Here is a 16367-nt window from a genome sequence, read left to right on the forward strand (position 1 = left end):
TTTCTTAACTTGCGCAAGCTGGACGGCTTTGTTGGATCTAGAACTCGGTTGTCCACGTATGTACCGTGTCTCTAGGCTTCTATGAATCGGCGTGTCACGTAACGACAGCGTAGAAATTGTGCTGTGGTAATTCGCCCACGCGTGCTCGCACAACCTCGTCGTTTCTCGCCTTTTGCCCGTATAATACGTCTCCGGTTCGTCGAAGAACGCGTGACGTCGATGTGTCATCGGACCGGGATGATTTTAGGTACCAGCCAGAGCACGGACGACAACATATTTCACTCGTTTAAAAATCCGGCTACAAAGGAATTCTTCGCAGCTATTGAGAACCTGGCTTCCCACGCCTTCCGCAATGTATTCTCGTTCATCTGTTACGTGTCGCCTTTCAATGCATCGCGTAATCATGCGTTTGATCTTCCCCATTTCTTCTGCCATGGGACACGGTTTGCGCCTCATCCTTGTCGATCCGACAGTAAAGGGTATTTTTAAACGACGGACTTGGAGGATAGATGAATTATGTCGACAGGTTCACGAAATACTAACGATAGTATACTAGAAAGTATCGTATTGTATTCATCAATATATTATATTTGTTGTACAAAATATTTTACAATTGTGTTAGCACTGTTAAAACACTGGACTATACGGTGAGTTGTTTTTCTATTATTTAATTTGTACTTTACAATTTGTCCAGCTGGACATTTGGTAAATTTTTCTATCTTAATTGCTAAATACCATGTGGTTGGCTACCCCCAGCGGGATACCATCTTCGAGTTTGACTATTTCATTTGTTTAGTGAGGTCAGTGGAGTGTTTTCTTTTTAGTCTTCTTTCTATGAGAGTTTTGCACGCTTCAGCAACCAGCTGATGTACGATGAGTGTATTGGTAAAATCTGAAACAAATCTGAATATATATTCCATATAAATTATGCAACATATAATCATCGTAACTAATAATTAGCGATAGAAATATATTTCACTAATCAACCAAATCTATTAAATTACTGTCTTTTAATCTTACAAGTTTCTAATCGAAATTTTCATTATGTAGATCTACGACTATACATATACAAAAGATGTTTAGTACAACAAACTATGCATATAGTATAGTTATTATATGGGAGTATAGATCACAAATTTTCTTTTATCCGCCACCGTATTTTACTCTTGCACCAACACAAAACTCTGATTGATTGGTCGTTTTCCTGATAATTTAGATTAATTATGACATTAGTAGTCGTTAACTGTAACATATTTATGATGCTGTAGTGCATGCGTAACCTGGCTGTTTTAGGGATTTTATAGAAATGCGTCTCTTAAGTGGGTAGATAAGTATTAGGCGTAGGTCGAGAGATTTCGTGGGCAGATTTTTTCTCCTTGTTAAGTGTTGTGAAGTATTTCTAATATCATAAATATCATTGAAAATATCTTCTCGTAGCTTACCAGCAATGTTTATGGAACGATGAGTTTTTCCATTTTCAATCCATAATTGGTAATAAAATCTGTTTCAGCACATTCATGTGTGGCATATAAATATTTAAATAGCGTTGGGTTATATTGAATTACTAGCTTAATCAGGAAATGACAGGCGTGCATTTTATGTTTGACCTTGACGGCAACGACGTAGACTCCATACAGAATATTATTCATCCGGAAAATTCCATTTCACGTAATGTTTAAAACATACACGCGATTGAACTGCAAATGATTTGTAACTCTAAATTCCAGTTGAAAAAGATCGGTTTGATTACTATGTTCATTTACATTTCTCCGTGTGTTTATTCTAGAATCAAAAGTTAATCTGTTTGTGTTAAGAGAAGAAAAGGATAAATACAAGTTACGATTTCCAGTGAAGATTATCTCGTTCCCGATATCTTCCGCCACGACGATTATTCCAGGAAAAAGTTGAACCGTTAAACGTAACTATTTTATATTGAAGCTGGAAGTGTAAAAAGAATTAGAAAACAGTATATACGTTTACCACGTTGTGTGTGGGCAAATGGAAAAACTTTTGCTTCGCTCGTTCCCTTCTGTAATTTTTTCTCTGCTCGAAAGTGTAATCGAGCGTCCCTGGTTAGCTTTATGAATACACGACAATCTGTGGTGGCATACATCACGAGAGGATCGCACAAAAACAGAAGCCGCTTGAAGTTTCTTGCGACGCGCGTAAAAGAGGCTGGGAGGAAAAAAAGGCAAGTCCCCAACTGTGAGATGCGAAGACGAGGCATTTGCAGACTCGTCACGTGCGTCCTGGTGCACGCGATCCGCGTGCTGAGAGAGCAACAGAACGAACAGAGTCACGGGCTTTCGAGAAAAGATGCTACTATTTTAAGAAACTCGTAACACCGAAGATTAGGTACATTAAAACTGTAGCCTCTCGTATCTGCGTTATTTTTCCTATTTTTTCTATTTTTTTCTTTTTTCTTTTTGTCCTGTAAGATTATCCGTGGCTATTAAGCTGTCATTTGGTATCGAACGAATAAACGATAAACGATAACAGAGGGGAGAATATGAAACTCTATTTTTAATCTCGTTTCTTTCATATCGAATCTACATTTCTCTTTTCTCTTCTGCTGCTATAACATTTCCTACTGTTGGGTTGGCAACTAAGTGATTGCGGATAATATCATTAGGTGGTAATGACAAAATCCGCAATCACTTAGTTGCCAACCGAATATGAAGAAGCTGTAATTTGGTACCGAATCGATTAACGGAAGAAGGATCACGAGGGAAAAATGCAAATGTTGAAATTTGACATTTTGTCATTAGTACACTATGGATCAGAAATTCTTAATTAATTAAAAGATTGTAATAAAAATCGACGAAACGATTTTTTCTTTTATTTAATTTGTACTTTACAATTCGTCCAGCTGGACGTTCGGTAAGTTTTTCTAGCTTTATTGCTAAATAACATGTGGATGGTTACCCCCAGCGGGATACCATCTTCGAGTTTGTCTATATTTTTTTTTTTTTGCCCAGTGAACACATTTTTAATTGTGTATCTGAGCCTTCCTTATTTTTATTAACATCCTGACGATAATAAGTTTCGTCGTGGAGAAGTTCCGGTCCGGAGTAATGCAACGCGTCTTAAATGAACGCGACTCATTGTTGTAATCTCCTTTGATTACAGCGTAGAGCAAGCAATTTCCATAATCACAAAGCATCAGGTACACCAACCGTGTAATTAAACTGTCCCCGTCGAAATTTCCACGTAAGTTAATTGTTTTATTCGCGTTTCTTTTTTCTCGTGTTTTGTATGTTAAACATTTCTAACAGTGTCCAGAGATTTTAGAGAAATCGGCAACTGTTGGGAAAATATGGCGAGTTTAATAACTTTTCATCGAATAATCCCATGTGAAGACTATGAAGATGAACAATACGATAATTCGTATTATCCATGTTTTACGGAACGGCGTTTTTAAAATTCAGTTCTTCGTCGTTTTATCTTGTTATCCTATCGATGCTTGTTATATCTTTCTCTTTCGGTCCTTGGGTATAATTTGCCAAAAAAAAAAAAAATTGAATCGATTATCGAGGATGCAATTACAGCAGTGTTTCAATTAGTCGAAGTTGAACTCCTCGCATTTGTCGTGGATTTAACAACGACGTCTATAGTGATCTATGCTCGCGGGAAAAGGTGACGAGGCCATCGAAGAGATTAAAGATGAAAATACATCCTCCACGTACACAGATTTTCTTTTCTTCTCGTGTTGTTTCTGCGAAAACCGTGTTTATGCAAATTATTGGCTGAACGGAGCGCTTGAATCGCTCCCTTCAAATGGAAAGGATGACGTTAAAAGGTGAATTGATAGTTCTTCGCTTTAGAACCACTTCAGCATCTTCTGCGTCTATTGGTATCCATTGATATCTATTTTATAAAGTTAGCTGTTTGATTTAGGAATTTTTTAATCGTGTCACTTTCCTTCGTTATGTTCGCGAAAATGTATTTTATCTTATACATTCACTAGCATTTTTTCAAGTATTTAATAATATGTTCGAAGATATAATTTTATTTTAGATTGGGAGGAAAGTTTTATAGGAGCAACTAGTGTCGAGTGACGAGGATAAGTTTCCATTTTTATTGTCGTGCATGGAATATAATCTGAACGTATCATAACAAACGTTCGCGCAACATGACAAAACCTGTTTCGCAAATTTTCAAACTGTATCGTTCGGTCGTATCGTTATACAAAATATTCAGGCGAATTATGAGGCGAATGAAGCAGGCGAATTATGGGTGACGTTGTTTCTCTCGTTTTTCATTATCGGGAGCAAACATCCACCTGATTTTTCGAAACTTCTTGTTGATAAACTAGTTTCAAGTCGTAAATACATTTATAGATTGTATCTTTGTTCTACTGTATGTTTCCCTTTGTTATCCATTTTATACTTGTTCCAGTGTTTTTAATACATAGAAGAGATATATGTTTAAGGTAAGATCGTAATTGGAGCTTTATACGACCGTCATTATGAAATTAATACGTTTCTATCTATCTATGGGAATTGGAGGGTTTGGAGTTAAGGGAAGCCATTAAAAGTACTTGAAAGGCTTTGAGAACAGACAGAATGGTACGCAAGACAATAAGATTGTATAATCTTTTATTACGATTTATGACTGACGTAACTGAAAAGAAAGGAAGACTAACGCAATATTAACCCTCCATAAACGGTATTTCATTTCGTTATGAGAAGAAATGATTATAAGACAATTATTTCCTCCAGTTTAACGATTACTGAGAACAATCTTATTTAATTAAAAAATACTTTGATCTTAAACGAGTTAAGATGTGTTCTATCTTCTCGTCTCGGTAGAGGTACAGGTTCTCGTTTGAAATTTTACACCGTATACAATGTTCGCACGTGCGATCAGGTGTGCAGACCATATAGCACCGTGGAAACTAAATATCGAAGGTAATCGAGAGTTAAAGCATAATTCAATCGGTCGGTCGCTAGAAAACTATTTGTCATGGAAAAAATATTTTTCCCCGCGACAACGAAATCAGTCGCTTGTAATCAGTGAAAATCTCATTTGCGGAGGATAATCACGAGGACACGAGTAAAGTGAAAGAGTTGGTGTACGGTGACGGAGACAGAGACGGAGAACAGAGCGAAGAAGGGAGCAGCGAGAGAAAGACGTCGCGAAGCAGAGAAGGAACGCCTCAGTCGTGGGAGCACGCCTGCCTCTTTCGTTTCTTTTTGATCTGCTTCGGTCTTGGGATACCACCGCTGTCTCCTGCCTCAGTCGAGACTCGGTGAGCTCGAGGTGCTCCTCGGAATGGAGCCCTGCTCTCCTCGCCCTTTCCTTCTCTCCCTCAGCTCTCCCAATCTGGACCAAACAGGAAGGAAGCGAAGATTCCGTTTCGTTGGTCATTTTGGAATTTTCTAAAATTTCGCTGCAAACATGTTGTTAATATTTGTCATCTTTTTGAACGTTAAGTAATCGATTTGAAGTGTTTTCGTTAGTTCGATCCCCCAGTTCACGCGTGTGTATACGTCGACAATGAGTTCGCGCTACTATCGATCGCAATGTTGGATCCCAGCTGAGTTTGTTGTTCCATCTGCTTTAATTTCAATGACGAACGATTCGGGTATTTACTGCTCAATGTCGTCCTCGTGTTTGGTTACTAACAAATAATGTTTTTTATGTCTCGAAGTGTAAGGTGTTATGTATTTCGAGAGGTGTCAGTTGGAGAGAAACACCGAATAATTTAGGTGCTGGTGCAGTGAATAATTGTTGTAAAGATTTTGTACAATTTTTAGAAAGTATTCTATCTCGATTAGAGTAATCGTCGGTGATCGTTAAATAACTTGGTGTATAAATCCTACGAGTTTTAAAAACGATAGATATTCTCGTAAAATTATTTGAAACTGATATTTCGGAGCATTTGGAACATCAGACGTAAACAATGAGGAACAACCGTGACTAACGCATCCTGAAGATAATTTTCGTATTTTTAATTGGACACGAGTCTGGACACTTGAATTGATAAAATATTGCGAGACAATAAACGGCGTGTTTTTCACAAATTGCTTCACAATAATATGGTACGTGGAACGCGATGCATGTTAAATAGAACGGATAAAAGCAACGTATATCAACTACTGGTGTCAGATTATTATGAAGCGGGTAGCAGATAGTGTTGCGAACGCGTCCCTACTTTTACCCGTGTAAAAACCCGATTCAAAGTGGATTTTCACAACTAAACTCACAGGTTACTTTACGAAACTTCGTTTCGGCGGGGAAAAAAGAGCGCTCGAATCAGTTCGTGAGACCGGATGATCCCGTAGCTGGAAGAAGAGATAATTAACCCGCGTGAAAGCGAGAGGACAAAAACGAGAAAACAGAGCGAGAAGAATTGTCGGCGCCTTTTTCCATCGAGATGTCTCTAAACAAGGTCGACGAAGAGTCCCTGAGAGCGCATCACTTGCTTCACAGGTCGTGTCGCGGTAAGGCTCACGGGAATGGCATAGCGAAACAAAGCAATCGTCGCGCGACTATCTGCTTTCCTGCTACTAGGTTCCCAAAAAACCAGAACTCCATTTCACTGGACGAAACTTCGGTCGTAACAAACGTGGCAACAAAATTTTCTAACAGAAGACTCAATAGAACTGGCACCAGTTCTTGGGAATGCAGCGACAGCGACAGCTTGCATTCTTCCGAAGCTGGACGCGAGAACGTGTTCACGACCACAAATAACAATGATCGTTCGCTATCGGCAAATACATCTGTTCGTACCACTGTCAAGTCACCTAATGATTCAAACACGAAGAAGAAAACTAACAGGAACCTACACGTATCCTCCTCGTTATCGAAAACATCAACGAAATGTAATAGAAAGGAGAGCTGGGCAGACACGTTGAGGGTGAGTTCGATCGATGACAGAATCAAACGGATGGAGGAGGGTTGGGACGACAGCAACGTGATCAAGACACCTAGAGAGCGCAAGTGGAGGAGGATCACAGCGGAGATCGAGCAGAGGGTGCCTAATGGGAAGTCTGGTGGTGACTTTAGGATCCTCGGTCTGAGAGGATCGTCGTTGAAAGGATGGAACAATAGCTCGCAGAAGAGGAACCGGAAGAACGCGGCGTATCAAAGAAATTCGAAACCGATCGAGAACATTATCGAATGGGAGGAGATCGTGGAGATGGCTCTGGCGAAGAAGATAAGCCGTGCAAAGGGGAAGAGAAGCCGGAATGGCGAAGATGTGGTGGACGAGGGCTCGGATCGTCGAAGGGTTGAAACGGTGAACGGCGCGGGGGAGTGCATGAAACGCCTCGAGGTGCTTCTGCAGAATAGACTACCGCCGCAAACAGTCGAGGTATGTCATTATCGACACGCCTTCGGAAACGAGAGTTACAGTGGCTCTGTCTCTCTTTTTCAATGCATGCTATGCGAGGGATTGGGTGAGCCGTGTATGAAAATTATGGTTGCGCAGCTATAGGGAATTCGTAGAGCCGATGAATGCGGCTATTCATGATCGGTAAATTGGATGTTTCGTTGGCGGCCGCGTGTTTCCAAGGCGTTTAACTAGGTGTATACATATGTGTGTGTGTGTGTGTGTATGCCTATCTTAGAGCATTTTACACGCACGTTTCTCGAGATCGTTGTGGGAGAAGATTGGCTGGAAAAAACTGGGACATCTTGCATAATACTTTAGTTAATTACTTGTATGAATATAACTTTGACAAATAATTATCATACGATATTTGCCACGTAATAGTGTAACGCTTGACGTATATTTCGTATGAAGATGTTGTCCACAATATCGTGATACGTATTTAAAGTTTGCACTCTCAGTAAGACACGTTGTACGTTTCAACAAACTCTTCGGATTCCTTGTTCAACGCTATTTGCTGTGTGTCTATTATTTTGTTCTCTTATAGTTTATGTTACTGTATGTGTACATGCTATAAATGTAAAGACATAAATATATATACAACGTATACTACACTGGCAGCAGATAAGTGTGTTTAACACCATTTATCTCTGTCGCAACACGTGTCTCCCTCCAAATAACTGTCAGGGCTCATATGTACCAATTTTTAAAACCGATACAGAAGTTTCAAGTTTGTCTCACGCACGCGTCCAGTTCAATTTTATCGATTTCTTAACACTAGACTTGCAAATCCTTCGTATGCAATTAATTATATTAATCAATTACGGCAACATAACAAAAATAAATAAATAAGTACATAATATCTATGTAAGCACATTTTTATCTTAATAAAAGTAAACATTAGCATTATCAAAAACACCTTCTTAATAATTGCCAAGACGATAGATCTGACAGCAGTTATTTTTACTGATATTTTAGTCTCAGTGTTGGACAAAGATAAAACTTAAACATAAAGACTAAATACGTAAATACATAGACTGAAAATACCTACCGATTTGCATCCAAATCGTCGTATACAATACATGCGCGAAGCGAACGGGTTAAACGCTCATTTCCATGCCTAATTATCGACAAGGTATAATTGACAAGGTATAATTCAGCAAATGAGACAGAAATGGAGATTAGTTGGTGCAGCATGAAACAGATAAAGGAGCAACACATTGCAATCGTGTAATTTTCCCATTTAGGATCTTTCGTGTTCGAAGGCACGCTGTGTTCTGTTTGTTTCGCGAAACAATGCGATCGTTGTACACGCTGGAGCCTGGGGCTTGATTCATGGTAATTTATTACCAGGAAGTCGTACGAGCTGTCGTTCTTACATGGTAGAATAGAACAAGTCAGTACGCTTTCTAGCAAAACGCCTGACACGACACGCGGAAATCGATATGCGTGCACCCACAGTTGCGACTCACCGCGTGATTCACGAAATTAGGGGAATTGTTATCGAACCGGTAACATTCACGCGCTCCGTGCCATGTGCAAATTAATTTAAGTTTGGCTAGAGTTTTGAAAGAAAAGAGCCGTACAATATGTTGTAAATTTTATCGAAATGTCGAAATTTTATTTGTCAATGAAGTCAAAGGAAGTACGAGGAGGATAATATCGTAAATATTAAGGTATACCGATAACATTTATGGAAACGCATAAAATTGGAATTGATCTCGCTGTTACATCTGAATTGGTAGCTGCTACACCAGGCTTTTATAAGCCTTGAATTTTAAAAGTGTTCTACTTGATTAAGGTCAGGCATGTAATGATGGTATGTAAATGGCAGTATTAGGCGTACAAAACCGGTGCTAATAACGCAGACATTTTCAAGGATGTTGATAATTTAAGCGACAGTTTCGCATTTTTTTACAAACGTACTTCCGTTCAGAATGGGACGCGTTATTGGTCGAAAACTCTTCCAGATATTTTTGTAAATTATCGATAGTCCCTTAACAGGGTCTTGCTGTTAATAAATATTTCTTGAACATTGAAAAAGCAACTTTCTGAATATGCGAGTGAGGAAATTTTCTGTAGAATGAAATTTGAAATTTCCGTTCGAGGGAGATCCTTATCGAGGATGAAAATTCTTAATAATTTGAGCTTTGTATAATCGCATAAACGAATAGTTGTGCACGACTTGATGCGTAAAAGTCATTAAGTATCAGTTATGTACGTTGATATTATAAAATTTTTCAGAAACTATTTTACTGGTTTTTGATGGATAGCTCGTAGGTTGAACTTCAAGGTGGAAATACATTTTTCTAATCAATGATGTAATTCATTTAATATGGATTCTCAAGTACGACTAGTGTTCTAATCTACACAGCTCGTAGGTGAGCACATACTTTCTTTTTAACGTGTGGTAACATCGGAAAGGGAGAGAAACATGTGCAAAATCCTGTAATTCCAGATTTACAACTTTTAGATTTCTGTTGAAATAGAAAGAGTCGGCTACGCCATAGAAACAGTCTATTTTTAATATCAATTTGCAAAATACGTTACATTCGATGATTAGAAAATTCGTATAGAATTTTAAGCAATTTTTTTCCTTTTTTCTTTTTTCTTGATGACTAGGCACGGTCCGAGGAGCATCTGGCGCAAGAACAAGCATGGCTGAGTTCCGAAAGAATTTGGTTATTACATCGAGGTGGTTTTACCCCTGCGACGAAATGTGGTCCAGCAGATCCGGACACAGGAAAGCTAAGAATTCGTTTAACCACTTCTGGCGAGGAACTTCTCGTCGATGAAGAGGACGTTGAAAAGGTATTCGTTTGATTAAATTTATTTGACATTGAATATCAATTTTCACAATGTTAAAGTATTTAAATTCTAAATATTTAAGACACTTAAGGTATAAAGAATTATATTCTATGTTTTCAATTTAATCTTTCATATAGAATCTTCCTGATTATACTCCTCCCGATTGCACCACCAGTTACGGTAATAATAAAAAGAAAGAAAGAAAGAAGTGAAAAGTTATTGCTAGACTATGAATTTCTATGCAAATTCCTATTTTCATGAGCAAAACTAAATGAATGGGACTTGAGCAGAAGTTCCCTTTTTCCTCTAAATAGTATAATAAATACCTTGAATATTTTATACATTTTTACAAGCGTATATTTCCCATAAATGCATAAACATCCGTAGTCTAGTTATTACGATGATTCGTGAGACACAGACGCAATTCCCTAACAAGTAGGTTAAATCAAACTAATCATTTATTCCTTTTCTTCGCAGGCCAATCCTCCTCAGTTTGACAAGGCCGAGGAACTCTCGCAATTACGTTTTCTCAATGAATCTTCTGTTCTCCACACACTGAGACAACGTTATGCCAGTAATTTAATACACACGTATGCGGGAGATAGCATGATCATTATCAATCCGGTGGCGCCATTAGCGATTTACTCTGAAAAGGCAAGAGACGTTTACGCATTCCTTTATTTCTTTTTACCATTTCTTCTTTTCTTATGAAAGAGGAATAAATTGAACATTCTTGCTTTTAGTCTTTAATGGAATTTGTAATTAAAATTTATTAGTGGTTTGAAACCATCCTTCTTTTCAATTGAGATAAAAATATTAATTTCAATTTATTCAGAAAATGAAGACGTTACAAACCACACAAATTTTGCTAAACTACGTTGCTTAATTTTTCCTCTTCTTTTTTCTTTCTTACCTTTCAGGTAGCACATATGTTTAGAGGATGCAAAAGCGAGGATATGCCACCTCATATCTATGCGATGGCGCAAGCAGCTTACAGAGGGATGTTGGCGACTCGAAGAGATCATTCCTTGGTATTTCTTGGCCGTAGCGGATCTGGCAAAACAACAAATTTTAAACATGCTCTCCATTATCTTGTATTGGCTGCGGGCACAGTTAACAAGGTGAGTGAAAATTTATAAAATTTGATAATATTATCAGCTTACCTTTATAATAAAAATTAAGGAAAATTAAGATAGATAGAAATTCCTATTTTTTTTCAATTATTGCAGTTTTTATAAATCATTCCGCCTTTTAAAATCTGTCTATTCTGATTAATGTTAAAGATTTTGACCATTGAGAAACTCAACGCCCTATTCACAGTTTTGGAGGCATTTGGAAACAGCAGAACACACATGAATTCCAATGCAACACGTTTTACACAGCTTTTCAGTTTGGACTTTGATCAATCGGGCCAAATAGCATCGGCTTCTTTGCAGGTAATACAATTATGCATTATCGGATAATCGTTTTGCTCAGCTACATATTATTTCATGAAGTGTAAATCACTTAATAATTTATATTTACCGCTGATGTATAACATTATTTAATTCATTTTTATTTGTAGTATAGTTTCTAAAAATCAAAATGTAAGTTACACGAGAGTTAGAGAATTCTTTTACTGTGGTAGTGCTATGGCTTCGGGGTGTAACGCCCTCAATAAAGGGCACAATCGATCCAATGAACACACCCTCGAAAGTGGAGCATATCAAAAGAGCTTGAATTATTATTTGAAGATAGATAAAAAAAACTATTTTCTTAGCGAGTTTATGTTTTTGATCTTTATTGAAATGTTATAAAATGTTCTTGTTGTACAAAATATATATATACATATATGTATCTAATATAATTATTTACTTTAAATATGCGATAATTTTGTAAAAATATCCAAGATATATTGACCTGATTTTTATTTTGTTCGCAAGGTCCTACTTTTGGAAAAGTCGAGGATAGGCAGAAGAGCGAACGGAGATCCAACTTTCCATGCGATTTACCGTTTACTGGCAGGCGCAGAGGGTGCTCTGAGAAAGGAATTGCACCTGACCAATCTAGTCGCAGAGAACAATGTGTTCATTACACCTTTGCAGAAGCACGAGGACAAACAGCGTGCCATGGTCGAGTTTAATCGAATCGTGGCCGCTTTTAGGATTCTCGGCGTTTCTGAGTCCGACGAGAAAGTCATTTGGCTGGTCCTTGCTGGCATATATCATCTGAGCTGTGCTGGTGCGGTTAAGGCTGGCACCAGTTCCCAAAGTCGATGGCAGTTTGCAAGAGTCGAATGTGCAGAGAAGGCTGCAACGTTATTGGGTACTACCGTTGAGGAATTGAGTAGAATAGTGTTTTCTTCTAATGGAGGCGGTGCTGGTACACCGAGTACTCCGAGGCCTGCTTTACGTACACCAAGTCCTACCGAACAAAGCAAAGATATCATGGGATTAGATGCTTTGGAAGGTCTTTTGATTGGACTTTATTCTGAAGTGTTCCATTGCGTAGCTGCTCTCATCAATAGGTTTGTTCTTTTTGTGAGTAAATAGGGATAGAATGAGAGTAATGATGATGATGTCGTTCTTTATTCTTTCACAGATCCATATCATCATCTGTGCACACAGTATCTTCTTTGTTGTTGTGTGACTCGCCAGGTTTTCAGAATCCAGCCTCTTGTGGACGACAAACGGGAGCCTGTTTCGAAGACCTGTGTCACAATTACTTGCAGGAAAGGCTGCAACTGTTGTTTCATCATACGACACTGGTGGCACCAAAGGACAGGTACATTGTAATCTAATTAATTAAGTTTATATATATATATATATTGTGATTAATTATTGTTTTGAATCAGATATTGTAGAATGAATATGACCTTATTCAAAATAGTTTCATATGATTATCTCAATAATGCAGGACACAATGAACAGATTATTCTTACGTTTAAATACAAAATACTCCTTATTTTGAATTCAAAGGTCGATATATATCGACATTCGATAATCGATATTGTCATTCGATGTCGATAATCGATTAAGGCAGGTTGATCATATTTACTATCTCTTCCTAGTTGTCCCAAATTTAGGTAAAAGTAGCGTTCCTCATGAAATATTTCAATTTTATCTTAAAATATCGAAAGAAATGAAAGATGAATCAATTGATGAATGTTTCAAATCCGTTTGTTGTTACGAAAATAGTGTGTGCTATAACTTATTTTTGGTAATGATTTTTCGAATATAATTCGATAATTTTGGAATAGATGATAATAAAAAATAAAGGAATAATGCATAGATCAAGTGAAATAAAAATTCTACCACAAAGAATTTGAATCGAAGAAAATTCCATAATGAAATAAACGAAATAAAACTTAAAGATCTTTGATATAGATATATATTGCATATTACTACTGAACTCATCCGTGTAATTCAGGTACGTCCAAGAAGGAATTGACGTAGATTACGAAGATGACTGCGACGAAGATGGAATTGGATCACCTCAGGGTTTAATTTCGCTACTAGATCGTGGAAGTTCACAAGGTGCAACGATGTTGCGAACTAGCCAAAGTGACCTTAGTGGAAGTAGACAAATGGAACGAAAGGGTCTTCTGTGGCTGTTAGAGGAAGAAACAGTATGTCCTGGCGGCAGCGACGAGACATTTTTAGATCGATTGTTTTCTCATTATGGAGATAGAGGTACTTAAATACGTTCGTTTTTTACAAATTATGATGAATTATAATTTTTTGTTATGTTATTGTACCAAACCTCCATATTATTTTTCATTTTCTGAATTAATTTTAATTATACACTTCAGAAAATTATGGAAAATTGATTGCATTGGAAATACATATGCTAGATTATCGTAGTTAATAAAAATGGAAAAAGATTTTCTTTTTTATAATGATTTAGCGTTTATTATTCGATACAATTGTATAATATATGATCATTCTGTACATTGCAATACATTGTTTTTACTTATTTTTTTAATTTTGTTTTTCTAAAACAGATCATCAATTATTGTTAAGAAAAGCACCTGGGAACAATCAGTTTGTCTTACAACATTTATTGGGTACCAATCCTGTACTTTACACAGCAACAGGATGGCTGAAAGCAACACGGGAGAATCCTGTTACTAAAAGTGCCATTACAATACTTCAAGAAAGTACAAGGTATGTAATTTAAATGTTTTTATTTTTCTAATTGCGTACAAATCTTACAATTCTATTAAAATCTTGATCTTATTTTTCCTTATCTTGAAACCTTCTTTATGTTTCTAAGATAATATTTTATTAAAACATGTTTTGAACTGAAATGTTTATACATTTTTCAGTATAATTTTGTTTAAAATAATTAATAAATTTTTACTAACTAAAATTTCTTGATACTAGTAACTAATATTACATTTTATATTGATATCAGGGAAGATGTGAATATGCTGTTTGTTAGTGCACGTGGAGCAGGAGTATCTGGAGCTTTATGCAGTTCCATGCCTGGTTTGGAAGGTTCACAATCTTTGAGAAGAGCTTCTAGTATACGGCGAACATTCACTACCGTTAAGAGGAAAAATATATCTCTTCAGGTTAAATTCACTGTTGTAAGTATAAAAGTCATAAGATTAATATTCTTATCTACTAATCAGAAATAAGTATTCTATGAATAATTGAGTTCTGGATAACTACATATTTGTCTGGGAATATTATGATTTTCATGAATGTATACGGACATGAAAGATAAGGTCATATATCATGTTACATATTATGTTATCTTCAAACGATGACTCAGTTAACATAAGTTTACTACTAACTTCATAAACGAGATACGTAATAAAGCTGGAAATGTTTACTGAATTAAGATGCACATTGTTATGGTACCACTTCCTGTTTTTGTTTCTTGCTTTTATTATCAGTTTACGTATAACAAAGGCAAGATGCAATAACTAGTTCTCTTCTAAATAAATCATATTTTTCTATTTGACATTAATGAAGATATGATGTAATTTGTTACAGGATGGACTGATTGAAACTTTACGAAGAACACGAGTTAAATTTGTCCATTGTATACTACCGCAACACAATGCTGGATGTACCGATAATAAAAGTTTATTGTCAGTAAAATCAAATCAAAGTGAGGACAGTGTTATTAACGTACCGCTTCTACGATCACAGGTAAAAATTCTTTTAACTGCATAAATGTTTAATATGAAAAATTTAATTAACACAATTCATGTAATGTTTTTACTTAAATTTTTAATAATTTTACCCAAGCAATTGTATTTAATGCAAAAATTAAACAGATTAGTAATATAATAATAGTAGGGAAAATTCCGACAACAATTATACAAATATACGGATATTAATTTTATCTAGTGCAATAAATTATATCTTTGATTAAAATACTAACAAAATATTTTAATTTTTGTTACAGATTCGTGGAAGCCAAATAATCGATGCAGTTAGATTACATAAAGTGGGATTCCCCAAGCATATAGCTTTAGGCGAATTTAGAAGACGATTCAGTTTATTATCAAGCGATGTAAATACACGACCAGGCAGTCCTGTAGCTGATGAACGCCGTGCTGTGGAAGATATGATGCTTACCATCGACGTCGATCCAGCTTTGTATCGAGTTGGACAAAGCCAGGTAAGTCATATCTACTATTTTGCATTTTTCTCAATATTAAGTAACAGTATGGTTCCAAAAAGATGCGAAATCCCTAAAGGGGATATTTACAAAATACCACTTTATCTGTATTGCTTTTTAAACAGGTATATGTATTTGGTATGTACTAGAAATTTGTAGATATAAAAGATAGAGAGAAATATTTAATTCTCTATCATCTTTATAATGTGTTACAAACTGAATGAATATGAAAACATATGTTTACCTATGAAGAGCTAATTTTTTAGCCAAAAATTCCAGTATTACGGCATCTTCTATAAAACTTTACATTTATGTATATATCTCATTCGTATCTCAAAACTATGCACAACTTTCCATTTCATCTTTTTTAACTTTCAATTTACATGCCACTGTATTTCAGCAAGGATCGAATGTCTAGTATCATATCTTTCACTCTAGTAGAAGCACTTTCACTTTTTTCCGTACAGGTAGTAATGCTTTTACTTGATGGTCTGGTTATCAAAACAAATAAAATGGAAAGGCATATCGATAGCGTTATCCTAACTTGTAATACCGGTCTTAAATATCACCATCAGACGACATAGATACTTGAATTAATACCACCTTT

The 16367-nt window shown here is 36.4% G+C and overlaps 1 protein-coding gene and 1 long non-coding RNA gene across 4 annotated transcripts in view; one reads left to right on the forward strand and one right to left on the reverse strand.

The window, feature by feature from the left end:
- LOC122574683 (unconventional myosin-XVIIIa) overlaps nt 1–16367 on the forward strand; it is a 65291-nt gene that overhangs the window by 18216 nt on the left and 30708 nt on the right. The window contains exons 1-12 of one of the 3 annotated variants that reach the window (XM_043742561.1): nt 5237–7318; nt 9959–10147; nt 10622–10798; nt 11065–11265; nt 11428–11580; nt 12067–12650; nt 12725–12907; nt 13553–13815; nt 14127–14289; nt 14540–14714; nt 15127–15285; nt 15545–15760. In XM_043742561.1, coding sequence (XP_043598496.1) covers nt 6380–7318; nt 9959–10147; nt 10622–10798; nt 11065–11265; nt 11428–11580; nt 12067–12650; nt 12725–12907; nt 13553–13815; nt 14127–14289; nt 14540–14714; nt 15127–15285; nt 15545–15760 — 3402 coding nt within the window. In that variant the 5' untranslated portion in view covers nt 5237–6379. Of the gene's footprint in view, nt 1–5236; nt 7319–9958; nt 10148–10281; nt 10325–10621; nt 10799–11064; nt 11266–11427; nt 11581–12066; nt 12651–12724; nt 12908–13552; nt 13816–14126; nt 14290–14539; nt 14715–15126; nt 15286–15544; nt 15761–16367 lie in introns of those variants that run through there. The other 2 variants (XM_043742562.1, XM_043742560.1) reach the window with 2 other exon arrangements.
- Nucleotides 801–5024, reverse strand: LOC122574694. The gene is made up of 3 exons (XR_006319140.1): nt 1443–5024; nt 1094–1243; nt 801–903 (listed from the first exon to the last, which is right to left on the reverse strand). It is a non-coding gene; the product is annotated as an uncharacterized LOC122574694 (long non-coding RNA).

Source organism: Bombus pyrosoma, linkage group LG14 (assembly GCF_014825855.1).
Source record: "Bombus pyrosoma isolate SC7728 linkage group LG14, ASM1482585v1, whole genome shotgun sequence".
Lineage (NCBI taxonomy): Eukaryota > Metazoa > Arthropoda > Insecta > Hymenoptera > Apidae > Bombus > Bombus pyrosoma.